The 26,928-nt window shown below is 36.0% G+C and overlaps 2 protein-coding genes across 5 annotated transcripts in view; one reads left to right on the top strand and one right to left on the bottom strand.

Annotated features, from left to right (window-relative positions):
• The window catches only part of LOC124170234, a 159,474-nt gene that overhangs the window by 9,766 nt on the left and 122,780 nt on the right, over positions 1-26,928 (top strand). For 3 of the 4 annotated variants that reach the window (XM_046548949.1, XM_046548950.1, XM_046548952.1), the window contains 2 exons: positions 5,987-7,451; positions 8,234-10,584. In XM_046548949.1, coding sequence (XP_046404905.1) covers positions 6,129-7,451; positions 8,234-8,239 — 1,329 coding nt within the window. In that variant the 5' untranslated portion in view covers positions 5,987-6,128 and the 3' untranslated portion in view covers positions 8,240-10,584. Of the gene's footprint in view, positions 1-5,986; positions 7,452-8,233; positions 10,585-26,928 lie in introns of those variants that run through there. The other variant, XM_046548951.1, reaches the window with a different exon arrangement.
• On the bottom strand, positions 16,570-21,690 carry LOC124170236. The gene is made up of 2 exons (XM_046548953.1): positions 19,383-21,690; positions 16,570-18,583 (listed from the first exon to the last, which is right to left on the bottom strand). The coding sequence occupies exons 1-2, from the start codon at positions 20,703-20,705 to the stop codon at positions 18,578-18,580; spliced, it is 1,329 nt and encodes a 442-aa protein (XP_046404909.1). The 5' UTR covers positions 20,706-21,690; the 3' UTR covers positions 16,570-18,577.

Here is a 26,928-nt window from a genome sequence, read left to right as displayed (position 1 = left end):
CACTCGGTCTGTATCAATATACTAGGCTGCCATTCGGTCTAACGACTTCACCCCAATTTTTTTGTAGGTTGATGGATTTGGTATTGGGTGACCTTAAATATGCTTGTGTTTTTCCTTATATTGATGATCTGTGTATCTACTCGAGGGACTTTGAGCAACATCTGTTGGACGTGGAAGCAGTGCTATCCAAACTGAGGGTGGCAGGACTCACGGTACATCCTGACAAGTTAAAAATGGCCCAAACATCCATTGCATTCCTTGGCCACAGAATTTCTGAAGGGGCACTTATGGTGGACCCAGATCGCACTGCAGCAATCAGAGAGTTCCGCACTCCGAGATCGGTGAAGGAGGTGTCACGTTTTCTTGGTATGTCTTCTTTCTATTCTAAATTCATCCCTAACTTCGCCGAATTGTCATCACCGTTGACTCGCTTGAAACAGAAGGGTGCTGTTTTTCGTTGGGACGGTGAGCTGCAGGAAGCATTCCAAAAGTTAAAAGAGTGTTTAACTAATCCACCAGTACTATCTCTCCCTGACTTTGACAAAGAATTTCACTTGTATGCTGATGCCAGCCAAGTTGCCCTAGGGGCTGTGTTAAATCAATATTATGATGGTCATTTAAAGCCAGTTGCTTATGCTAGTAGGATGCTCAATGATCATGAAAAACGTCTGCCCTCTTATGAACTAGAATCTATGAGTTGTTGTTGGGCTGTTGAAAAATTCCGGTCATACGTCCAATTTAAACCTTTTCACTTGTATACTGATAATAATGCCTTGACTTGGCTATTCAAACATCCTAAGCAGCTAGGAAAAGTGGGGCGTATGGTCTTAAAGTTATCTGCCTTTCGTTTTGTCATTCACCATGTAAAAGGCAAGCAAAATAGTGTTGCTGATTGCTTATCTCGCCCCAATGAGTCTGATACGGCTTGCCAGAGCTCTCTCTTTCTGCATCATGTCCCTCTCTCTTTTGTAAATATTCGTGAGCACCAAATTTCGGATGCTGGTCTAAAGACCATTATTGAGGATTTATCTAGAGACCCAGAGTCACACCCGGGCTGGAAGTTAAAAAACCACCTTCTGTGCCATGTCACAAACAGAGCTGAAAGGCCCAAAATTGTTGTACCGCCTGCTATAAGGCCTATGTTATTTAAATATTTTCATGACCTTCCTACCAGTGGCCACATGGGTATTGCCAAAACTTGTGAGAAAATTGGACGTCAGTTTTGGTGGCAAAATTGGAGGAAGGAAGTCACTGATATGGTCAAAAGATGTCACTCTTGTCAATTATCTAAGCCTTTAAATCGTCTCCCACAGGGGCAAATGTCTTCTGTTCTTTCAACTTACCCTTGGGAGAGAATTTATGTAGACTTTGTGGGTCCTTTGCCCCGTAGCAAGAATGGCAATGAGTATGCATTCACAATAATTGATGGTTTCTCAAAATTCACTTTCATTGAACCCATCAGGAGTGCAAGTGCCTCCTTGGTTGTTAACCTTTTGACAAGGAAAATATTTCCCAAATTTGGATATCCAAAATTTCTTGTGTCAGACAATGGTTCTGCTTTTAAATCAAGGTTATTTCATGATACAATGTTTAAGCTTGGTGTTTCTCATGTTTGCACTTCACCATATTATCCGAAGGCAAACCAAGCGGAGAGGGTTCACAGAAATTTGAAATGTGCCCTCTCGTCTCTCTGTAATAATTCTCACAATAAATGGGAGGAATTTCTTCCTGATCTGTCTTTCTCCTTTAACTCAGCTCGTCATTCTAGTATTGGCCACTCTCCGGCTAAGGTGTTCTTGGGTCGTGAGTTGCCACACCCATTGAATAATGTCTGGGAAATTCCCCCTGAAATGTTTAATGATGGTACTGATACAAAAGATATGTCTTCATTTTGGTCTGAGGTACTAAGTAATTTGAAAAATGCACATCAGAGACAATCAGTAAGGTTCAATAAGATGCACAGTGATGTTCAATTCAAGGTGGGAGACCAGGTACTTCTCAAAACTCACCACTTGAGTTCCAAATTAAAAGGTAAAACTGCCAAGCTATATCCAAAATGGGAAGGCCCTTTCACAATTGTTAAAATGCTTACTCCTGTCACAGTAGCTTTGAAGGTGTCACCAAGAAAGGAGAAAATTGCACATGTTTCTCATTTGAAGGCCTACTGTAATTAATCCAGTCTACTTGGCTAAAACTATCGGATGTTATGTTTACCGATTTCAATTTGTGTTACCGGCAACTTGTATTATTGTATAAAAAAACATATATTTGAGTGGTCTATTAATAATTTACTGAAAATATGAATAATATCTCAAATAATTTATGAAAATAAGTGAATAATGTAATGAATTTAGTATTCTCTACACCGAATTGGTGTGCAATTGGTATTGTGTTACCCATCTATATGTCGTCACACACACCAGATGTCACTTGCCAGTCACTCTTGACTGATTCCATTTTTTTACAAATTTATGAGAGCATTCATTCTGTGAGTGGGAAAATTCACTGTTTGCCAAATGGTGAATTCATTATTTGCTGTTTATGGGTCATGCCATTAACCCAAGTTTATTCATGGTCAATACTGCAGCCAACTCGCCAACCGAAGTTATTGGGGGCCTGATTTTGAAGTGATGGGAGCAACCCAGGGATGGTGTTAACCCAAGTTGGTTACTAACCCGAGTCAGCTGTTTGCTCGGGAAGATGATATTTGTTCATGGCTGATGGCCTGAACACCTGCAATGCCCAGAATGGGACCTGTTGCCACTGATGGAATTGAGAGTCCTGGCACAGATGGCTTATGTCAAGCCACAGTTTGGCGTAGGGGGGTTGCGTTCCCATCGTCCGGTTGGCTTGCCTTCCGCAGTCAGCACCCAGCAGTATTCTGGCTGGTATTTTGGGGGGATTTATGGGGTTATCCTGTCTGTCGACAGAAGAATTCTAAATATGAATTATTGAAATACTGAATACTTGAATTGTTGAATAAGGCTGTTTGTATAATTGACCATTTAACCTCAGCCATTGACTTGTTTTTATTCCCCTGTTTGTGAGCTTCTCAGTAAAGCTCATTTAAATTCTTGTCCCACATTTAGCTGAATGCTCTCTGTCTTTCGATTCTTTATCATGCAAAATTACTTCTTTCACGTTTTTTTCAAACCCAGTATGGCACTGGCTAAGTAATATTTAGAGCATTTTGCTGGATGATTTTATTCAAATTGTTTATATTTTGCTTGTAATGCAATTATTTATCTGGTGTCTACGACATATAGTGGGCAATTGTGTTTTCTCTGATCCACATGTGGTTAAGCAGTGGACAAAAGACTTAATGTCATTTGTAAATGGTAAGATGCACTCTTCATCTCTCTCTGCCTCCTACTTGGTTCACGACTGATGGGTACCATCTCATCTAGTTTCTCGATGGTTACCTTGTGTAAATTTTCAGTGATTTATTTATACTGCATCACTACTTTTGAATTCTTTATATTCTCACCCTTGCATCCATGTTATCATGGGGAGTTTATGATGTCTATGCTTTTTGATGTCTGGTATAGTGAACCTTAGTTTTTCATGCTTTGGCCTAATCAAGTAAAAAGGGTTATGGTTCATCCTAATTAGTTTGTCTCACTGAGACGGAAGAAAAGTTGATAATTGTGTTAATTCTCTTGTTCCAGTGAATATTTTCTTTGAATTCTTATCCAGAATGTTTGTAAGACGGTAAGTGTGGATCAGAAAAGATCTCCTTAATGGAGCAACAAAAGAAAAGAAAAAATGTTAAAACAATTAATGAAAAAAAAAATAAAAAAAAAAAAAAATATGTATATTCAACAAAATTGGTTTAAAAAATGAAAGAAATAAAATATGAATGAATGAAAAAAAAAATACAACAAAAAATATAAGAAAATATCATTACAAAGATTGAATTATTAAAAAAAAAATAATAATATAACAAGGTCCACACTCGTCTATCCTATTTTCTATCTATTATGCAATGATTTATCACTAATGTTATTGTTAGATTTGTTTGATCTGTCGTGATTATGGAAGTCTGTGACAATATTAAGGACTTCTCTAAAAGTCAGAAGTTGATTATTTCCTTATCATGTATCTTTGTTGTTTGCCAAAGCAGTATATTGTGTAAAATTAGGCAGAGATGGAGGCATCTAAATAATATGTATGTTAAGGGTTTCTTGGTAATTTCTAAACTATCGTTTCTCTGATAATGAATGATTACGTTGCCAATATTGTATCATGAGTGCAACGATAGTAATGCTAATAATAATGTCTGTTGAACAATTAATATTTGCTGATTAACTTATGGGAACTCTACAATAATGTAATATGCTATATCGAGGGGTTTGGATTGGTCAGAAATAAATGTTTTTTCAATATTATTAATTCACTTATTTGCTTATTGTTCAGGGGAAGCTCTTTATTGGAAGGGATATCTGTTCTGGGTGAAGAAGTCTCACCCCCATCTTTAGTTCATTTTGTTCAAAACACATCAGTGGGTGGATGTGCCATAATGGGCACTTTCTCAATCCCTCCGAGACTCAACCCCTCTGAGACTCGACCCCTCTGAGACTTGACCCCTCTGAGACTTGACCCCTCTGAGACTTGACCCCTCTGAGACTTCACCACGAGGAGACGATTCGCGAGCTCCTGAGTACCAGTCTCGCGAAGCTCCAGAGTACGTCGTGCCTGACTGATCCACGCGTGCCGCTGATCCTCGCGTCCTGTGAACTGCTCACAATTTATAGTGAATTCACCAACGGTGTCGGCCTCTTTACGGCATGTGTGAACTTCAATTACCCTCCGCCACCGTTTACCCAATTGTAAGGTGCATCGTCAGCGTGAAACCTGTTTCCCCTCCTCTGCCTACACCTCCCCTCTCACGCCTGCTTCGAGCGCCGCCGCGATCTGGTAAGCGGCCTGTCTCTCTCTCTCTGCTACTGACCTCAGACAAGGAAGGAACTCTCTTTCGTGCCGGCAAGAGTACATTATCCTCAGGCAATTTAGTATTTTATGTATTGTGCTCCTAAAGCTTACTTCGGTCATTAAATGTTTTATTACTGTTGGAAATCAACCATATTGTTTGTTAATTTTTTATTCCTAACCACCTATATTCTCGTCAATTCATTCTCGCGACGTGTGTGCGTTGCAGGTTACGATCGTACGGATCAACGTCGCGACGATCGTTGTGTAAACGGGGCATTAGAGGAGATAAGGAAGTGAGGAGGAAAACCTGGACTTTACTTGATTTGACGAAAGAGAAATTACAATATACTTGCCGTCCAGAAAGTAACCGAGCAAATATTTATAATTTTTTGATGCATTTCCATCCATGGCATCCGCTATTAGGTTGTTACTCAGGAACATTTTTTCTATTTGAATACAAGAGGGCAGTACTTTTCCACAACATTTCAATGCGTATGACCCGTTTCGGCTCACAGAGTCATCATCTGGGACAAGAATTGTTCATTAAATCCTGTGGAAAAAAGTTACCATCTCTAATTTAAATATTTCGAACTTCCACCATGTAGCACCTGCATCTGTCGATTTTCATCTATTGTTCTTACTTCTTTTTTCTGTTTTTTTTTCAGCAGCCTATTTTCCCATCTAATCATGTCACGATAGATTTTCGAGCATATCTTCTCTATTTTCATTCGAACCTCACTTCCCTCACTATTATGGGGTCCGTAATAAACGATCGGTATTCCTGCTTGGTAGAATACTTTCCAGACATTTTCAGCGCAGCTATATCTATTATGGTCTCCAGCGGAATTATTATCTCCTCATTAAAGCGATTATTATTAAATAGTTATTTCATTTCAAAAATGCCATTCCAGAATATTTTCCTTATCATAAAATTGATATATTTTAAAAGCGAGATATTTGTTCTTGAGTCATGTTTATGCTAGTTGTTATTTTCACACCCCTCTACCGACATATTTTAAGGCAATAATTTCACATTCATTCTTTTTCTTTGCAGTCATATTTCATTCTTTCATAGCAACACTAAGATCGTGTGTTACTCCTCACTGACCAACGCCACCACGCCTGGTTCCCATTGGAAACTCCCTGTATTCTGAATCCAGCATACTCTTAAATAATTATTTCATTCTTCCGAAATAATGGCTGGCAACATTTCTGCTATTGGCGCTGAGCATTTTGTTGAGGAGAGGCTTCTTGTTGGATTATTAACTGGCTCATTGCTACAGCATAAAGAGCTGCTGGATATGTTAGAAGATGTAGATGTACGGCACGTGCGGCAAAGAACACTCTTGCATGTTGGTGTGGGACTTGGAAAGGCTGACTGGGTGGAGGAGTTACTGGCGAGAGGGGCCAACACAGACATTACAGATGACAGTCAACAGAATGCATTGTCTTCGGCTGAGGAGATGGTGCGGCAGTTCCCTGATGATGTAGAACGCTCAAAAGTCCTGAATTTGGTGACGTTGGTTCACAGGAGAGACCAAGTTATTTTGCGTCGTCTGGCAGCATCTTCGAGTAGGAGCACTGATCATGTGACACCCGTTGCAAGTCCAAAATGTGATATTGCATCTCTCAAGTCCTCTGTGGACTCATTGAGGCGAGAGATGAAATCTCTTGTGCGACAGCTGAGCTCATCCTTGGAGGAACTGAAAGCACAAGTGTGTGGACGCGATGCACTGTTGCGTTGTCTGGAAGAATCCGTGACGTCAACAGCAGAGGATGTGACGTGTATCAAGTGTGGTCTTATTGGGGAGGCATCTTTAAGTCAACCTACATCCGATCCGGTCGTAGCAAGGCAGGAGTGTGTGGATGCTTTGATGCGTAGGACTAGGATAGTGTATGAAAGTGGAGTTGATGAAATGCGTAGATTGTATGAGAGACTGTATGATGGAGATGAATTCACTGCTTGCATAATTAAATATTTGTGTGGGAATGATCGGGTGAATGTGATGGTGGATTTTGAATCTGATCACATTGGAAGGATGAAGGAGAAGGTTGTGCTATTGGATGGGACTCAGAGGAATGGGAGGGATTGGTATTCATTTTGTGATTTTGAGAGTGAGACAGTCTATTTGGGTGCAAAGGAGTGTTCTTTTTATAGTGAGAAATATATATGTGCTGAGTTAGCTTGGGCCCTCTCACAATTATCCATTAAATTAGTTTATGATAATGAATGGAGGCCATATAGCAAGGGAGATGTGGAACGAGAGCGTGAGTGGATGAGGGCTCTAGAGGAGTTGGAGGAGAGGAGGAAGAGGGGGGAGGAATTAGATGAGGATATCAGATACGCATTGAATAGGAAGACACCGAAGGCAAGGGTATGTTTGCTTGCGGCAGCTGTCCCTCAGATTATCGCTTATGATGGATCCACAGCAGGAAGAGCTATTTTGCAACAACAAGCCCCTCTCCTCTTCTCTCTCTATTCTAACAATGTGATGGGAAAACTTCTAGCCAGTGCAAAGGTGGGTCCTATGTCTATTTATAACAGTTTCTTCTTTACATCATGGTCTTCATTAAAACATTGAAATCATTATTTGAAGCTGTTTTAACCAATATTTCGGTAATTAATAAATGTAAATGCAAACTTTTGAATAATTGAATGATTTGTTCGTAATTTAATTTTCCATGATTTCCCAAAAGTGGGCAACTCATTGGTTGGCATGTAGAGGTGAAATGAAACTTCTGGTACATTGGAGTTCATTCTCTCATGTATTCTATGAGTAGTTTGATTTAATGAGTGTCGGGTTTTTTAGTATTAGAATATTTAAATGCAATTCATTGTAGGCAAACATTCTACTTCTCAATATTCCAAGATGAAGATTTCTTGTGAAAAGGTAACATGTTTTTAAGGTCTTATACGTCATAAGTTTAAGGAAGTGACTTCTAAACTAACAAACTCTAATCTAATGGATAAATGTCGAAGTTAAAGATAAAATAATATAACGACATCGAAGAGTGCCTATATTCAAATCCATGATATACCAATCCATTGATTCATATGTGAATTCCAAACAATAATGAAAGTCTTCCAATATTTTTCAATTATAAAATTAAAGATTCTTGTAGAACATTGTTTGGTTTGTTGGAAGATATTTAATAATTGATGCTCATAAATACTGCCATTGCATTTGTGTAAATGGAGGTAATATTTTATCTCACTATGAATATTGACCTAATTTTGACATTGCAATTTGTTTGTGATTGCACTACTTTTCATTCCATTAATTTATATTTTCTGTTTCAGAGATGAATTTGGACTGATATACTTTGGAGATTGTGATGGAGCCAGTCCTGAAGATGAAAATTTTGTTCATATTCATTTATATTCTTTAAGTCTCACAGTTTTTATTGGGTAAACTGAATTACTTGTGTATTAAGTGCAATCGTTACACCTATTATATGATTATACTCAGACATTTATGTTGATTTCATGTTTGCTGCATGGCACTTTTTCATTCGGCAGGTAATAGCATTTTGAGATGCATATTGTTTTAATCTTGTGGGCAAACAATTTTATCAGCCTTTTCCTAGTCAAGCCGCTATAATATTTGTATTTTTGATAATATATCACTTTGCATCTCATTCACGCTATAAGTAAATGGAAGGAATGTATCATTTTCGCTTACCAATGTAATCCTACAATTTATCTTAAAGTCATCGTGCAGATAAATCTATTTGCAACACATGCAGCTCTTTCCAATTTTATAATCATATTTTGCCAGATGCTCTCATGTTCGTATAGCCCTTTGATGAACATTGGTTTGTTTTGGTTCCTTGCTCTGGCCTTGTTTGACCCATACACTTCAGAGACATTTCCCTTTAGTTTGCAACTATAATGATGTAGGCATAACATTGCGTAGTAGGCATAACACTATATTCGTCAAAGATTGTTAATTTCAAACATAATTTTATATAATTTTTTAGTATAATTTAAATGTGATGTAGAATATAAATTTACAATCTCGTCATACAATGGTTAAGATGCAATTTTTTTTTCAATTTCTACCAGTTGGAAGGCATTTAAGAAATGTCGTAATTAAGTAATTAGGTTCTTAAATTCATTTTCCTACATGTTTGTGGCCTAAGTCCATTTTTATTCTAGTTGGCCTTTTTCAAATTTTCACTGGCGTTAGAGAAGATCATTGCAATCATTCATGCATGTATATATTTCAAACATTCGCATATCCTTTGTATAGTATTGAGTTGACGGGAAATAGGTATTTTCTTATTAATAAGCAATAGTAAATGTCTCCTTATCCTCAGGATTGCTGCTTGGTTTTCAAGGATTTAAGTGAATATAATGGTTAAACATGTAACCAGTTGTCCTGATAAGAAATATAGCTATTCCTATTTCATGCCTTTGTGACGCCTCCTTTCTTTGGGTTTTATCGTCTATTTAGGGCATATTTTTTTAAATAGCTCTTTATTTGTCCAATCTTCCGTTTGATAAATGGGTTTGGGTTTTTTTTATTACTTTTAATGTTTCACAATTTTACATTTTTCTCTATTTTCGGCATTACCATTTGTTACTCGTTCGTTTCTGTTATTGTATTAATTGTTAAACAATAGCTGTATTCCTTCTGCTACCTGGAGGTAACGGAAATGTGGTTAATATAATGTGCAGTTTTTTTCAAAAGAAAATCCATTTATAATAATTGATTTTTATAAGGTATTTCTGAATTGATAATTTTACCTGTGCTACACCACTCCAGTGGGTAAGACAAGATTAACCATCCAGATTTTGAAAATATGTTCCATTAGATATAAATATAATATATTTATTTCATTAACTAATCTGCAGTAATTATGGGTGGATTTCAAAAAATATTTTATAATCATGTCTGATGGTAAATATTTTACATGTAAATTGCTTTATGATTATTACTTGTAATTGATAATCTAGGATAATTAATGCATATCAATGAGAAAAACTATGCATCTCTGAATAATTCTCTTTTGTATATGTTGGCTTATCCCTGAAGAGGAATGGCAAGGTATTCTCACTTAAGGTATTGCCTGTTCTTATTTATTTTGCATTATTTTTCTTCACATTTATTTTTCAATTTAAAAATGTCATGATACTATGAGGAAGTAATGTATTTATTTTTCAATAGGAGAATCAATTATCATGTAGTTGTAAATGTATGCATAGTGTTTGTATAATTAAATTACTTATATGGTATCACACTATATTGTGTACAATGCCATTTAAGGCACATTTGGAGAAATAGCATTTCATTGAATGTGATGTGATTAAACCAGTTTTTTTTTTATTTTTGCTGCAAACTGGTGTGGAGCTTAATCCAATATTGCATTTCATGCTCCACACAGATAAAATAAATTTCGTATGGCTCAAAGTTTCAGTGATTTATTTTGGTTTGAAATCATTATCCCGTATGGTGTATCAGATTCAATGATGACAATATTTACAAACAAGGTGCAGAAGGACCACCTGATGTTCATCTCCTATTTGCCATAATGCTTTTTAGTGCTGTGCTCCATAGCCCACCTCATCCTTAATTTTTTATATCTAATCGCCTATCAAAGGTATTATTATACTTTTCAATTTTGTTATGCATATGATATGAATCCATTTTAAGGGTAAAAATTATAATTATCCAGCTCAACCCGCAGTTATTGTAACTACATTGCATTTCCTACCAATCATGGGTTTATACACTAGGACCTCCTTTCCCCCTAATTCTAATTCTGTAATTTGAATTTGCAATATCACGAATTTACAGACCTTTCGTGTATTTACTACACTCCCCAATAACTCGAGGCAGTGGAATAGTATTTTTTGTCAACTGAAACGTTTTCCTGTGTCAAATGGAAGCAAAGAACATGTATTGCTGTCTACAGTGACAACCGAGATATAATTCCATCAAACAATGCTGACCTACAGCTTCATTAAATGCTTGTTTTTACGTTCCTCTCGGTTTTATACCGATGTTTTCACTAAATTATATCAGGCACTCCCCTTATCTATTTTCATGTATGGTGCCAGTGTCAAAAATCCTTTTTCTTTCAAAACAATAAATAGTAAGCACGATATGAAGAAGTCATTGAAAAACATGCTATTGTTAGAACGTTCAGGGAAAACCTTGAGAAATTCCAGAATAACACATGCTTTCTAGCCTACCTTTCGATCAAAGTCGGTTACCATCGCCTGGTTGAATGCTAAAGTCGTATGATGAACAATCACCGAAGTTTAAAGCCAAATCTAAACGGCTTGTTTAAAAAAAAACATTTTTGCACTACGGCGAAGTGAGGTATCATTTGCTCATCAATTGACAAGTGATGGGCAAGTATTCCGAATAGTAAAAATTTATAATTCAAGTCGTCAAATATAGGCCATAATTTACAAATCTGTCATTTTCGTCCAGAGAGGAATTGCTTGAAAAGTTTATTTTTCAATAATATAAATATGCTTTGACTTAATGATTTCCTAACCAAATCCACGCCATTTCGTCTTATTTCGACCAACATACTTAGTACTTATTTCGTCTTGTTGTGTGAGTCAGTGATAACCTAAAACATTAAAAAACGGACCTTTTCTAATAGCTATTTTTGACCGACGCCACAGTGGGCGGAAATCGGAAAAAGCCGGACAAAATTACAAAATGGCTTTTTTAGAGTTATAAACTTGAAACTTCGCAAGTATACTCAAAATTGATTGAAATTTATTGATATGTACTTCATTTGACATAGATCCTACCCGTTACTGAGATACAGAGGCTCAAACGTGAGCAAATTTCCATAAAAACGCCCGTCTTAAATTTTCTCTGAAAATCTTCCAAAGTAAGCGAATGATGAAGTTATAGGTGGATTTTTGCCGAATAAAAAACCACATAATCTGTTAGCATGGTGTTTTTTCTTTAATTTTCCGTAATCTTAAAGAATACAGTTCATAAATTCTTACCGTGCAGTAACAAAATGGCGGATACTGTTTTTCGACGAAGTTTTACATTTAGGTAGAGTTTCAGATAGGTTTTTGGCAAGGTCGCGCAGAGTAACTTATATGAGAGCATTGTTTAAAGATTTCTTGAGGTCATTTTGCAGTGTTCTTTGAAATAAGTTTGCGTCGCCGGAAATTACATTGATTTTTCGATCGCGCGGCAGGATTCCTCTCCGCGCGTCGGGAGTTGGATTAGCCGCGCCGCGGTAAGGTTATTGAAGCTGTATGGGTTTTAACGCTCAACATTCACCGTTTTTATGTTTTTCTTCAAGACACCGATTCTCAAATGGTCTATGGTGAAGACAGTGGAGGTTTTTCATGCGATGTACTTGCACGTTTCATCGAAGTTCATTTCGCTATCTTTGGATACGATCGAAGACCATGGTTCTATTAAAAGCGTTCAAACCACGACTAAGTGAGTTGTTTTCCTGGGACTCATACAAAAAGACCTACCAGAAAGATACCAGCTGAGACCCTTATACCTTCTTTAATTAACGGTCACTCACCCTCAGGATTCTAATTTCGAAAACGGTCGTTTTATGACACCGCGGGGTGGAGCCCTTGGCCGTCGTAACGGAGGTATTTCCATGGGAACTTCTAGCTTTTTTAAAATGTGCATCTCAACCTCAGCTCTACTTTATATCCATAAAATAATATGAAAATGGGGAAAAAATTGTTCACTGAGAAAAAAATGATTGCTGCATTATTTATTGCTGAGGCTGAATTTTAGAGAAAACCCAGGTGCTCTTAAATTCCTCAGTGATTTCCTAACAAAACGTATCTCATGGTCTTCCCTTAAGATATGGGCTGAGAGTCCCCGAAAAAAATGATTGATTTTTGTGTCGCTTCAAAAATTGGCCCGCTGAATCCATAACATTTCCGGAATATGCTTTGCATTACTTACTCAATACTTCTACGGGAGTTGGTATTTTTGTAATAATCTATTTCTTTCAAATTTATCATTGGATAAATACTATTCCACATTTATCTTTACGTTACAAAATTCATACTTTATTCATACGTACCAACGGATCAATATTGACATAAATGGCGTGAGTAAATTTCCTGCGACAACGTTGCGCTTGATAAAGGAAACTTACCCATGCGGGACTCGAACCCAACACTTCTTTGACAGGTGAGCATTTTACCCCGCCGCCATCCAAGTCGGTAAATTGAACAAATAACGAACTGCAAAAAGCGTCATTAAATCTAATGTTTTACTCTTGAGATGAAGAGAATTATGTTCAAAAAGATGGCTTATAATGCAGTGTTCAGTGACTTAACATTACTAATCGTGAACATAGATTACTGATGGCAACTAAATAATCAAAATTTTATGGACGAATATTATGGATCGCGTGACAATCTCATGTTCTGCACCTACAGTAAGCACTAGAAAGTTGTTGAAGCAGATACGATGAAGACAGGGTAGTTTAGGTAGACAATTCCACGGGAACTTTTACATTTTTTAAAACGTGTATCATACCCTCAGTTCTACGTTGACTGTGGTGAAGAAAAGTTAAGTTTTCTTGAGTGCGCAGAATTTGTGAAAGTGATTTTAATTTGCTTGTGGAGCGTAGAAATTTCAAACTTTCACTTGCCTGTAAGTACGTTTTTGAATATATCCCCGAACATCTTTTTCAAAATAGCTTTTTTAATTTATATTATCAATTTTAGCTGGAAATTTTCTTAGCATTCCTTTCCTAACTAAAATAAATTAAAATTTAAATTATCAAATGCCGCTGTTTAAATTCCAATCGATACGACATATCCAATATGCATTCAGAAAGTCATATGTGGCAGTGCAGCGTACACAAACCAACAGAATATTTATCGATATCAGATGAACGATATTTTGCATCTCCTAAGTTATTCATACCCGACGCTTTTGCACCGCAGATTTAGAACCCAATGATTCAGCTGTCCTTCAGTGTGTTGCAAACTAAAAACTATCGTTTTTCTTAAATTCGAAATGTCTATACTTCCCAGTAGGATAATAAATTATACGGGTTTTAAGATTAAGAAAAAATTAGGAAAATAAGGTAAGCAATGTAAGCATTACTTTTCCGTTGATCATGGTCAGTAAAAAACAGAACTTGATAGTGTAAAATCCAGAGTTGAAATCATTAAGACCATCCACCTGCCTTTCGACATAGGTAATGTCTTTCTGATTTTGTAACTCCTTTTGTCCCTTTTTTCACCTAAAGCGGAGGGGATGACAAAATCGTGTCGACGTCGGCAGTGGATTTTCCCAGATAGTGTCATCTAAAATTGTAGAGCCTATATGTGAGTAGTGCCTCCGATGCAATTTAAATTCTTTATCAAAAGTTTAGAGATAAATGTAATTAACCAAGAGAAAGTGGAAACTTCAGTCGTTACCTTTAGCGCCGTAAATCAAACTAAGAGATACAAGGGAACTTATGACTAGGAATTTATCTGAAGCATCCACTTGTTGCCACATTTGCTTATATTGAGAGTGGCCCGAACTTCCATCAAAACCGTACTTTGAGATTAATCTGTAGTTCACCACACATTTTAATTCATGAGAGGTGGAAGTGGTGGCTAAGCAGGCTATTGTTCCCAATATGGTGTGGTTCAGTGGTGCTTGAAGGTTTACTTCGCACATGGTCTCAGTTATTTTAATTCCTTCGTTATAAGCTGTCTTTGTAAAAACGGTGAATGTTGAGCGTTAAAACCCATACAGCTTCAATAACCTTACCGCGGCGCGGCTAATCCAACTCCCGACGCGCGGAGGAACCCTGCCGCGCGAACGAAAAATCAATGTAATTTCCGGCGACGCAAACTTATTTCAAAGAAAACTGCATAAAGACCTCAAGAAATCTTCAAACAATGCTGTCACATAAGTTACTCTGCGCGACCTTGCCAAAAACCTATTTGAAACTCTACCTAAATGTAAAACTTCGTCGAAAAACAGTATCCGCTATTTTGTTACTGCACGGTAAGAATTTATGAACTGTATTCTTTAAGATTACGGAAAATTAAAGAAAAAACACCATGCTAACAGATTATGTGGTTTTTTTATTCGGCAAGAATCCACCCATAACTTCATCATTCACTTACTTTGGAAGATTTTCAGAGAAAATTGAAGACGTGCGTTTTTATGGAAATTTGCTCACGTTTGAGCCTCTGTATCTCAGTAACGGGTAGGATCTATGTCAAATGAAGTACATATCAATAAATTTCAATCAATTTTGAGTATACTTGCGAAGTTTCAAGTTTATAACTCTAAAAAAGCCATTTTGTAATTTTGTCCGGCTTTTTCCGATTTCCGCCCACTGTGGCGTCTGTCAAAAATAGCTATTAGAAAAGGTCCGTTTTTTAATGTTTTAGGTTATCACTGACTCACACAACAAGACGAAATAAGTACTAAGTATGTTGGTCAAAATAAGACGAAATGGCGTGGATTTGGTTAGGAAATCATTAAGTCAAAGCATATTTATATTATTGAAAAATAAACTTTTCAAGCAATTCCTCTCTGGACGAAAATGACAGATTTGTAAATTATGGCCTATATTTGACGACTTGAATTATAAATTTTTACTATTCGGAATACTTGCCCATCACGTGTCAATTGATGAGCAAATGATACCTCACTTCGCCGTAGTGCAAAAATGTTTTTTAAAAACTAGCCGTTTAGATTTGGCTTTAAACTTCGGTGATTGTTCTTCAGACAACTTTAGCATTCAACCAGGCGATGGTAACCGACTTTGAACGAAAGTTAGGCTAGAAAGCATGTGTTATTCTGGAATTTCTCAAGGTTTTCCCTGAACCTTCTAACAATAGCATGTTTTTCAATTACTTCTTTATATCGTGCTTACTATTTATTGTTTTGAAAGGAAAAGGATTTTTGACACTGGCACCATACATGAAAATAGATAAGGGGAGTGCCTGATATAATTTAGTGAAAACATCGGTATAAAACCGAGAGGAACGTTAAAACAAGCATTTAATGAAGCTGTAGGTCAGCATTGTTTGATGGAATTATATCTCGGTTGTCACTGTAGACAGCAATACATGTTCTTTGCTTCCATTTGACACAGGAAAACGTTTCAGTTGACAAGAAATACTATTCCACTGCCTCGAGTTATTGGGGAGTGTAGTAAATACACGAAAGGTCTGTAAATTCGTGATATTGCAAATTCAAATTACAGAATTAGAATTAGGGGGAAAGGAGGTCCTAGTTAATCAACCCATGATTGGTAGGAAATGCAATGTAGTTACAGTGACTGCGGGTTGAGCTGGATAATTATCATTTTTACTCTTAAAATGGATTCAAATCATATGCATAACCTAATTGAAAAATATAATAATAACTTTGATTAGCGATTAGATTAAAAGTTTTAAGGATAAGGTGGGCTATGGAGCACAGCACTAAAAAGATTTATGGCAAATAGGAGGTGAACATCAGAAGGTCCTTCTGCACTTTGTTACAAAAATTGTCATGATTTACTCTGATACACCACATGGGATACTGATTTCAAACCAAAAGAAATCACTGAAACTTTGAGCCAGAATAACTTTATTTTATCTCTATGGGACATGATATGCAATATTGGATTAAGCTCCACACCAGTTTGCAGCAAAAATTAAAAAAAAACTGGTTTAATCACATCACATTCAATGAAATGCTATTTCTCCAAATGTGCCTTGAATGGCATTGTACACAATATAGTGTGATACCATATAAGTAATTTAATTATACAAACACTATGCATACATTTACAACTACATGATAATTGATTCGCCTATTGAAAAATAAATACATTACTTCCTCATAGTATCATGACATTTTTAAATTGAAAAATAAATGTGAAGAAAAATAATGCAAAATAAATAAGAACAGGCAATACCTTAAGTGAGAATACCTTGCCATTCCTCTTCAGAGATAAGCCAACATATACAAAAGAGGAATATTCAGAGATGCATAGTTTTTCTCATTTATATGCATTCATTATCCTAGATTATCAATTACAAGTAATAATCATAAAGCAATTTACATGTAAAATATTTACCATCAGACATGATTATAAAATATTTTTTGAAATCCACCCATAACTACTGCAGATTAGTAAATGAAATAGATATATTATATTTATATCTAATGGAACATATTTTCAAAATCTGGATGGTTAATCTTGTCTTACCCACTGGAGTGGTGTAGCACAGGTAAAATTATCAATTCAGAAATACCTTATAAAAATCAATTATTATAAATGGATTTTCTTTTGAAAAAAAACTACACATTATATTAACCACATTTCCGTTACCTCCAGGTAGCAGAAGGAATATAGCTATTGTTTAACAATTAATACAATAACAGAAACGAACGAGTAACAAATGCTAATGCCGAAAATAGAGAAAAAAGTAAAATTATGAAACATTAAAAGTAATAAAAAAGCCCAAACCCATTTATCAAATGGAAGATTGGACAAATAAAGAGCTATTTAAAAAAATATGCCCTAAATATATGATAAATCCCAAAGAAAGGAGGCGTCACAAAGGCAAGAAATAGGAATAGCCATATTTCTTATCAGGACAACTGGTTACATGTTTAACCATTATATTCACTTAAATCCTTGAAAACCAAGCAGCAATCCTGAGGATTAGGAAAAATTTACTGTTGCTAATAAATAAGCAAATGCCTATTTCCACTCAACAGAATACTCTACAAATGACATGTGAATGTTGGAAATATATTTATGGCATGAACGATTGCAATGGTCTTCTCTAACATCAGCGAAAATTTGAAAAAGACCAATTGGAATAAAACTGGACTAAGGTCACAAAAATGTAGGAAAATGAATTTAAGAACCTAACTACTTAATTACGACATTTCTTAAATGCCTTTCAACTGGTTAAAATTGAATAAATCCCATCTTTACCATTGTATGTCAAGTATGACAAGATTGTAAATTGATATTCTACATCACATTTAAATTGTATAGCATATCTTTGAAATTAATAATCTTTGACGAATATAGTGTTATGCCTACTACATAATGTTATGCCTACATCATTTAAATAGCAAACTACAGGGAAATGTCTCTCAAGTGAATGGGTAAAACAAGGCAAGAGCAATGAACCAAAACAAACTAATGTTTATCAAAGGGCAATACAAACATGAGTACATCCAGAAAAATATGATTATAAAATTGGAAAGAGCTGCATATGTTGCAAATAGATTTATGTACATGATGGCTTTCCGATAAATTGTAGGATTACATTGGTAAGCCAAAATGGTAGATTCTTTCCATTTACTTATAGCGCAAAAACGATGCAAAGTGATCATTAATATTATCAAAAATACAAATATCCCAGTGGCATGACTAGGAAAAGACTGACAAAATTATGTGTCCAAGAGATTAAAACATTATGCATCTCAAAATGTGATCACCTACCGAATGAAAAAATTGCCATGTTGAAAATATGAAATTAACAAAAACGTCTGAGTATAATCATAAGACATTTGTAATGATTACACTAAACACATGAGTAATTCAGTTAACCCAATAAAAACTGTTGAGGCTTAAAGAAAATAAATGAGTATGAACAAAATTTTCATCTTCAGGACGGGCTCCATCACAATCTCCAAAGTATATCAGGCCAAATTCATCTCTGAAACAAAAGATATAAATTAATGGAATGCAAATTAATAAAATCGCAAACAAAATGCAACGTCAATTTTAGGTCAATATTCATAGTGAGATAAAATATTACTTCCATTCACAAAAATGCAATGGCAGAAATTATAAGCAACAATAATCAAATACCTTCTAACAAACCCATGTTCTGCAAGAATCATTCACTTAAGAAGTAAAAATATTAAAAGACTTTCACTATTGTTTGGAATTTGCAAAGAAATCACTGGACTGGTATATATTGGATTTGAATATAGGCAATCTTCAATTTCCTTATATTATTTTATCTTTAACATCGATATTTATCCATTAGATTAGAGTTTGTTAGTGATGAAGTCACTTTCTTATACTTATGGCACATAAGATCTTCAATACATGTTATAATTTAAAAAAAAAATCTGCATCTTGGAATATCGAGAAGAAGAATGTTTGACTAAAATAAAATAAATTGCATTCAAATTTTTAATATTACAAAACCCCACTCTCATTAAATCAAACTACTCATAGAACACATGAGAGGAATATCTAAGGATTGAGGATCCAATGTACCAGAAGTTTCATTTCACCTATACATGCCAAACCAATGAGTGGCCAACATTTGGGAAATCATGGAAAATTAAATTATGAACAAATATTTCAATTATTCAAAAGTTTGTTTACATTTACATTTATTATTACCGATTTATTGGCTAAAACAGCTTCAAATAATGATTTCAATGTTTTAATTAAGACCATGATGTAAAGAAAAAAGCGTAAGAAATAGACATAGGACCCACCTTTGCACTGGCTAGAAGTGCTCCCATCACATTGTTAGAATAGAGAGAGAAGAGGAGAGGGGCTTGTTGCTGCAGAAGAGATCTTCCTCTTGTGGATCCATAATCAGCGATAATACTAGGGACAGCTGCGGCAAGCCAACATACCTTTGCCTTCGGTGTTTTCCCATCCAATGCAAATTTGATAAACACATCTAATTCCTCTCCCCTTTCCCTCCTCTCCTCCAACTCCTTTATAGCCTTCATCCACTCACGCTTTCGTTCCTCATCTCCCTTGCTATGCGGCCTCCCCTCATTATCAAAAATTAATTTCTGAGATAATTGTGAGAGGGCCCAAGCTAACTTACGACATACAACTTTCTCACTGTTACCGGAACAATCCTTTGCACCCAAATATACAGTCTCACTCTCAAAATCACAAAATGTATACCAATTACTCCCACTCTCCTGAGTCCCACCCAATCGCACAACCTTCTCCTTCATCCTTACAATTCTCTCAGATTTGAAGTCCACCATCACCCTCACCCAACCATCCCCACTTAAAAACTTAATAATACTAGTTGTAAATTCATCTCCATCATACATTCTCTCATACAATCTACGCATTCCATCAACTCCACTTCCATACACTATCCTAGTCTTTCGCATCATGGCGTCTACACACTCCTGCCTTGCTTCGGCCGGATTGGATGTAGGTTGACTGAAAGATGCCTCCCCAATAAGACCACACTTGATACACGTCACATCCTCCGCTGTTGACATCACTGCTTCTTCTAGACAAGGCAACAGTGCATCGCGTCCACACACTTGCTCTTTCAGTTCCTCCAACGATGAGCTCAGTTGTCGCACAAGAGATTTCATCTCTCGCCTCAATGAGTCCACAGAGGATTTGAGAGATGCAATATCACATTCTGGGCTAGCCACGGGTGTTACATGATCAGTGCTCCTACTCGAAGATGCTTCCAGACGACGTAAAATAACTTTGTCTCTCCTGTGAACCAACCTCACCAAATTCAGAACTCTAGACCGTTCTGCATCATCAGGGAACTGCTGCAACATCTTCTCAGCTGAAAACAATGCATTCTGTTGACTGTCATCTGTAATGTCTGTGTCGGCCCCTCTCGCCAATAACTCCTGCACCCAATCACCCTTCCCAAGTCCCACACCAACATGCAAGAGTGTTCTTTGCCGTGGATAACGAACATCAACATCTTCCAACATGTCCAGCAGCTCTTTATGCTGAAGCAATGGACCAGTAAACAATCCATTTAAAAGCCTCTCCTCAACAAATTGCTCGGCGCCGCTAGCAGAAATGTTGCTTGCCATTATTTCAAAAGAATGAAATAATTATTTATGAGTATGTTGGATTCACAAAACAGGGAGTTTCCAATGGGAACCAGGCGTATTTGCGATGGTCAAGGAGGAGTAATACACGATCTCAATGTTGCTACGAAAGGATGAAATGTTGGCTGCAAAGAAACAAAATGAATATAAATTATTACCTTAAAAGTTGTCAATAGCAGATTGGGAACATAACAACTTAAGCATAAGCGTGACTTGAGAAAAAATATCTCGCTTACTATGCAACCCAAATTAAAAAGTAAAATGTTCTGGAATGGCATTTTTGAAATTCAATCACTCACAGCCATCATTTCTATGTGGAAATACCAAATCCGCTGGAGACCAAAATATATATATATAGCTATGCTAAAAATGTTGAAACAGTTTTCTACCAAGCAGGAGTACCGATCATTTACAACGGATCCTATAATAATCAGGGAAGTGAGGTTAGAATGAAAATAGAGATGATATGCACGAAAATCTATTATGTGGCATGATATGATGGGAAAATTGGCTGCTAAAAAAACAAAAAAAAGAAGTGAGAACAATAGATGAAATGAACAGATGCAGGTGCTACATGGTGGAAGGTCGAAATATTCAAATCAGAGATGGTAAAACTTTTCCACAGTATTTACTGTACAAGTCTCGTACCAGATGATGACTCTGTGAGCCAAAACACCTCATAAACATTGAAATGTTGTGGAAAAGTGCTGCCCTCTTGTATTCAAATAGAAAAAATGTTCCTGAGTAACAACTTAATAGCAGATGCCATGGGTGGAAATACATCAAAAAATTATAAATATTTGCATGGTTACTTTCTGGACGGCAAGTATGTATAGTGCAATTTCTCTTACATCAAATCAAGCGAAGTCCAAGTTTTCCTCCTCACTTCCTTATCTCCTCTAAGAAATGAAAATTACCTTAGTTCTCAAATGCCTTCCCCATACACACCATCACTTACATTACGTAACTTCACTTAACCATGGGACAACCAAATCGACTGCGTAACCTTGAAATATGTTGAAAATGGACAAAAGCTCCTTTTAAAAGATTCCATCTGACAAAAAAATTGGTGATCCTCTTATCTCCATCCATCCATCATTCACACTTTACGCTGAAGTGAAGATGTTACTAGGATGGAAGCATTTACGAAAGGGCGATGAGCTTCAAGACAAAGCCAAAATTGATGGAAGTCATTAGTGGAAACATCCTATGAAGAAGGTATAGCAAATCGTGTCCGCAGGCACGAACAATTCCTCAATCACCGAGGCAATTATGTCTAAAGAACACCACAAGTGTGCTCAATATTTAGCAAAGGAATAATTTCTAATTAATCACTTCGTCATCTGTTCATAACACATTGGAAGTTGAAGAAAAGCAGCCCTACTACATTATTAAATTTTATTTGCTGTGATTTTCCCACCTTTCACAGAACTTGATCTTACGAAATGTTATTCTTCATTAACTTATATCCAGTTATTGAGAAGCCGAATTCTGTCAAAATCCATTTCTTAGCAAAGGATTTCAAAAATATTCCAAGGTAGGGCATCCCGGATAAGGAGATAAAAGATAAGATCTTTAGCCCCAGCTGATTTGCCCCAATCATCCCACACCACCCCTGCTTGTCTTCCTTACATACTCCTCATGTCCACTTGTTATCTCCCCCTGACTCTTCAGTAAAAAAAGAAGCCTATACAGATTTTAGATGCGGCCTCATATTGCATATATTATACTGGTGCAAAAATTTACTAACTTTCAATCATTACATGTTGAATATTTTTAGTAGAAAATTAGATAGAAAAAACAATTGTTTCCTATTAAAGAGTAAAATTTCCTTATTTGCACAATGCTCAGACAACGAGAGTACATATCCAGATCTCGGGGAGGAGTACAGGTGCACGTTTCCCCCTGATTCTTAAAAAAAGACAAAATTTATAATATGGTTAGCATTGCGTTTGTTTTGGTTTGATTATCAATCATAAAATATCATTGATATTAAAGAGAATATTTTGGTACAATAATTGTCGTATGTTGACCATAATCCTAATTATACGAAGACACTGGCATTGACAGGTAGGATATTAATTTAACTGTGATATAAATGAATATATAGCAAGCACTATCTCTCCATAGACATTCTCCTATCTCCTACAAAATAAACTCAAATGCCTCTGGAAGCATCCCTTACACACATAAGGCCACAAAAAAATATTTAAAGGGACATGCATCAGTAGAAACGATTGTAAAAACATATTTAGACACATCCTCTCATGCCACAAAGTAAAATTTAAAGGAAAAGAAGATATATGAAGTAAATAGAATGTATTTAAGTTTTATAATAGTCACTAGTCATTATAAGTGAAAAGTTACTATTTATTAAACTGTAGATCACCCACATTTCACCTCAGTAAGGTAATTAATTTATAAATGAAGAGGTATGCGGGGTTAGGTATGAGAAATGTAGCCCTAAGTTCCTTGTTTTACTTTGTGGAACCACGATCTTCCAAATAAAGTTCATTCTAATAATATTCCACCACAACCATTAATATTCAATGACCTTGATCACGTCTAGTCACAATTGGAACAATCTCCTCCATCTCATAATCCAGCTAGCCTGCCCTTTTTCATTCCGTCATTTTGACTTCGCTCTTGACCGCTTCGGAAAGAAATTCTCGTGGAGAACGTATCGCCTGTCGACCTCTGCTCCGGAGCACTTCCATCGAGAGCGCACTGTAGCGAATGTAGCGTTCTTTGGACCTCACCCCATGGTAACGGAGATTTCTAAATAGTCTTATCCACTTTCAGAAATATATTCCTATCACCTCACCTTGAAGAGTAGCTCACTGAGGATCGTATCTTTAACTTTAAAACTCAGAGTATTGTTTTCAGGGTTTTTGGGATTGTGATAATTGCATCCCAGCTAGCACATTATAAGCCATTGAGATAAGGTGAAAGGAAGAAATATGGAAGGCGATTATCAAGTAAGCTTGTTATGGGTTTCTTACAGCCATGCCAACAAACATCCAGAGCAATGACAAAATGGATGCCAAACTTTCAGCAGTTCCGTAAATTATTTTATAGATTTAGAGTATTCAATAAGGGATTTATTCATAAGAATAATTTTTCCATTCTTGGCCCTTCTATAATATGAGTAGAAATAGCATCAAATGGCCATAACTTGAAAATCATTCATGTTTATGAACTGATGGCAAAACAATGGTCAAAAGAAAAGACAGACGGAAGAAAAAAAGAATTTCACACGATTAGCGACGTAGAATAATATAAAAATGCCGTAAGGAATCTTTAAAATACACATTGTATTCAACGCGTTACCAGGCGATAAATTAAAATTCATCAATATTTTATCGTGTGGGCCTTGAATAATTTCAGTCGTTCATGTATATAACAGCAAAGTTTTTCTATGTTACTGAATTTTAAACTGTTAACTACGACTATTATTGCAGCAGGTCTGTTTTGTTGTAGTTGTTGGGAAAATTTAGTTGTGTCTACATCTCTAAACATTAAACAGTAAAATGGGAATGCCTTTTCAGGACGTGCTTTTCCTTTTTTATTTCTCTCGCCTATTTTCTCTGGCAATATTTGCAAAGTATTTAATTAAGTTTTATGTATCAAGAATCAGTGAGACCACAACTTGAACATTTTCCCCATTTTTATGTAAACATATGGACTTCATAAAACATGCATTTTATCATTTGTTGTTTGAAAAATGAAATTTTAGATATTCTTGATGGTAAGATGAGAGTATCTTATAGGTTTTAACATCATGTTAAACAAAAGCGGTAGTTAATTGGTTCATAAGAACTGAATAATGCCGGCCTCTGATAGAGGTAGTTAAAAAGCTATTTCGTACATATTATTTTGGTTAGGACTATGTCTCATGGACAAGAAATTAGTGGATTACATTTATAATAGATCTTCGTAGCAGTGTTTTTCAGTTATGGAATAGGTACGAGGAAAACCGTGGCAAAAAACGTTATATATAACAAGAGAAATATTTACTATCCATTCTTATCATACATTACGTTCAAACTCAGTTGGTCGATTGTGTCAGATAAAATCTTGCACTTGAATGGCATGCTTATTTTAAGTAAGGCAATCACACAGTAATGCATAATCCATAAAAAAAGCTTAGATTACATGCGTTTGTATGTACTTAACCAATGGTCTACCCCACGGGTAATCCAGATAAGAAAGCTGACAAGCGTTGTGCTCACAATCAATTGTCTCCCTCAATTCTGCCAGGAATGCCATTCATGCAGAATGGAGGGAGACCACCTTTAGCCCGAATAGCCTTTTTCGAATATATTCGCAGGGAAAGGATCAGATTTTAATTCAAGAATATTTTAATCGTGCATTTCCAAAATGTTGTAAATGCCAAAATTTGAAAAATGCACTTTTCATACTAAAATGTTGTAAATGTCATATCTTTCTATTGTAAAACAGTTTGTCTGGATAGTGCTGCATCTAGCAGGAGAAAACGGACCTAGAAGTAGCAGTTTCTTCCTCCGTTTCAGGAGAAAGAGAAACGTTTTTTCTTTCCCTGTAAAATTTTACTTTTGGCACTTACAATGTTTTGGAAATGCATAATTCATTTATTGTTAGAAACTCGAATTTATGTCAACTTCACAAGTCTACGGTTCATATTTAGAATTAAAACTCTCCTATTTGCCGATGACATCATCTATCGCAAAATCAATGATCCCTCTGACTTAGAAATACTATCTTTGGATTAAAGTAACGTTCATCAGTGTATCCTAGACTGATAGTGTCTCAAACTGAATCCGAGCAAATGCACGGAGGGAAATTTCTTGAGTTCAGTGGTGTAGCCAGGGGAGGATCTAGGGGATCGGGACGGGTCAGGGGGCATTGCAGTCGAAGTCCACATTGTCTCTAAATCATGCCAACGCATTCGATAATATTATTCAAATCGGAACTAATGTTTTCTTAACGTGAAATAGCCTAAGCTTTTTTCCCCACGAAGCCAAATTTATAAACTGCCTAATAATTGAATGGTACTCACGAAGACGACTTATGCTGCACACGTCTTCCAACATTATTAGTTTTTTGATATTTTTCTTAGTTTCATTGCTTGGAAGAAGAGTACTTCAGAAACCGACCAGACACAGCACAGCATGAACGAGGGCTACATGAATGCGGCCAAAATACCGATATCGGCTCATCCACATGAAGGCTGTTGTCATCTTAAGACAAACAAAGCGGTGAGATCCAGAAAAATTGTGAGATCACATGTTCAACAATGCCATGAAAAGCTACAAGAGAACATTGTGATATTGTATGGTACTCTCCAAGACGACTTACTGTACATACTTCTTTCAACCTTAGTAGTTCATTTGACATATATTCAGTAACCTATTTTCATTTTAACCAGTCTGAGCACAGATATTCGTGTCTAACTCCGTGAGTTTTGCATTTACATATCATGGATATACAATCAAACCGATTGCATATATTAAGCCCTCGATTTAAATTTACCATTGATGATGAATTTTATTTATGATTAACGGGTTGTAAATAAGATGGAGAAACTTAGGACAATCTTTTTAATTTTTGGTTCATCTCTATACGGGAGACTCATTAGTAAGGCACCAATTGTTGTCCTGTCATTTGTTTTCGTTCCCATGTACCTTTAAATTAATATATTTATGCCGCGACTTATTCCTAGAATTTGGTTAAGCAGGAGTACATTAATGAATGAATATTACTTGCCTTGGGGAATTAGAAATCAAGGAAAAAACAACGTAAAAAAATTCAGTAACCTCATCAGAAAAATCCACAATTTGAAGCAAAAAAGAATAAAAAATTTAATAGAAATTCATAGAGTTTTTACAGTTAATCAGCCTAACACTAAGGTATAAAGAAATTCGTATAATGAATGCACCCACGCATTTATTCTGTCGGTTAACAATGAAACAACAGAAATAAAATATTTTTATTAATTATGGAAACTGAGCTACTGCAAACAATGACACAAGACCCTCTCTTATGTAAGTAAAATCTACTTTTTTAAAGCAGAAACAGGATATTTCATGGATGAGTATATGACTGAAGACAAGAAAATAAAACCAAGGATTATACTGTTACGACCAGATGACTCAAATGGCACCGTTGTTGTGCGTTGGCTTTAGCTGGACTGAACATTTACAGTAAAAAATAATATTTTAATGCA

This window comes from Ischnura elegans, chromosome 13 (assembly GCF_921293095.1).
Source record: "Ischnura elegans chromosome 13, ioIscEleg1.1, whole genome shotgun sequence".
NCBI lineage: Eukaryota > Metazoa > Arthropoda > Insecta > Odonata > Coenagrionidae > Ischnura > Ischnura elegans.
The sequence above is the reverse complement of the archived record's forward strand: the minus strand, read 5'-3'. Positions and strand labels throughout refer to the sequence as shown.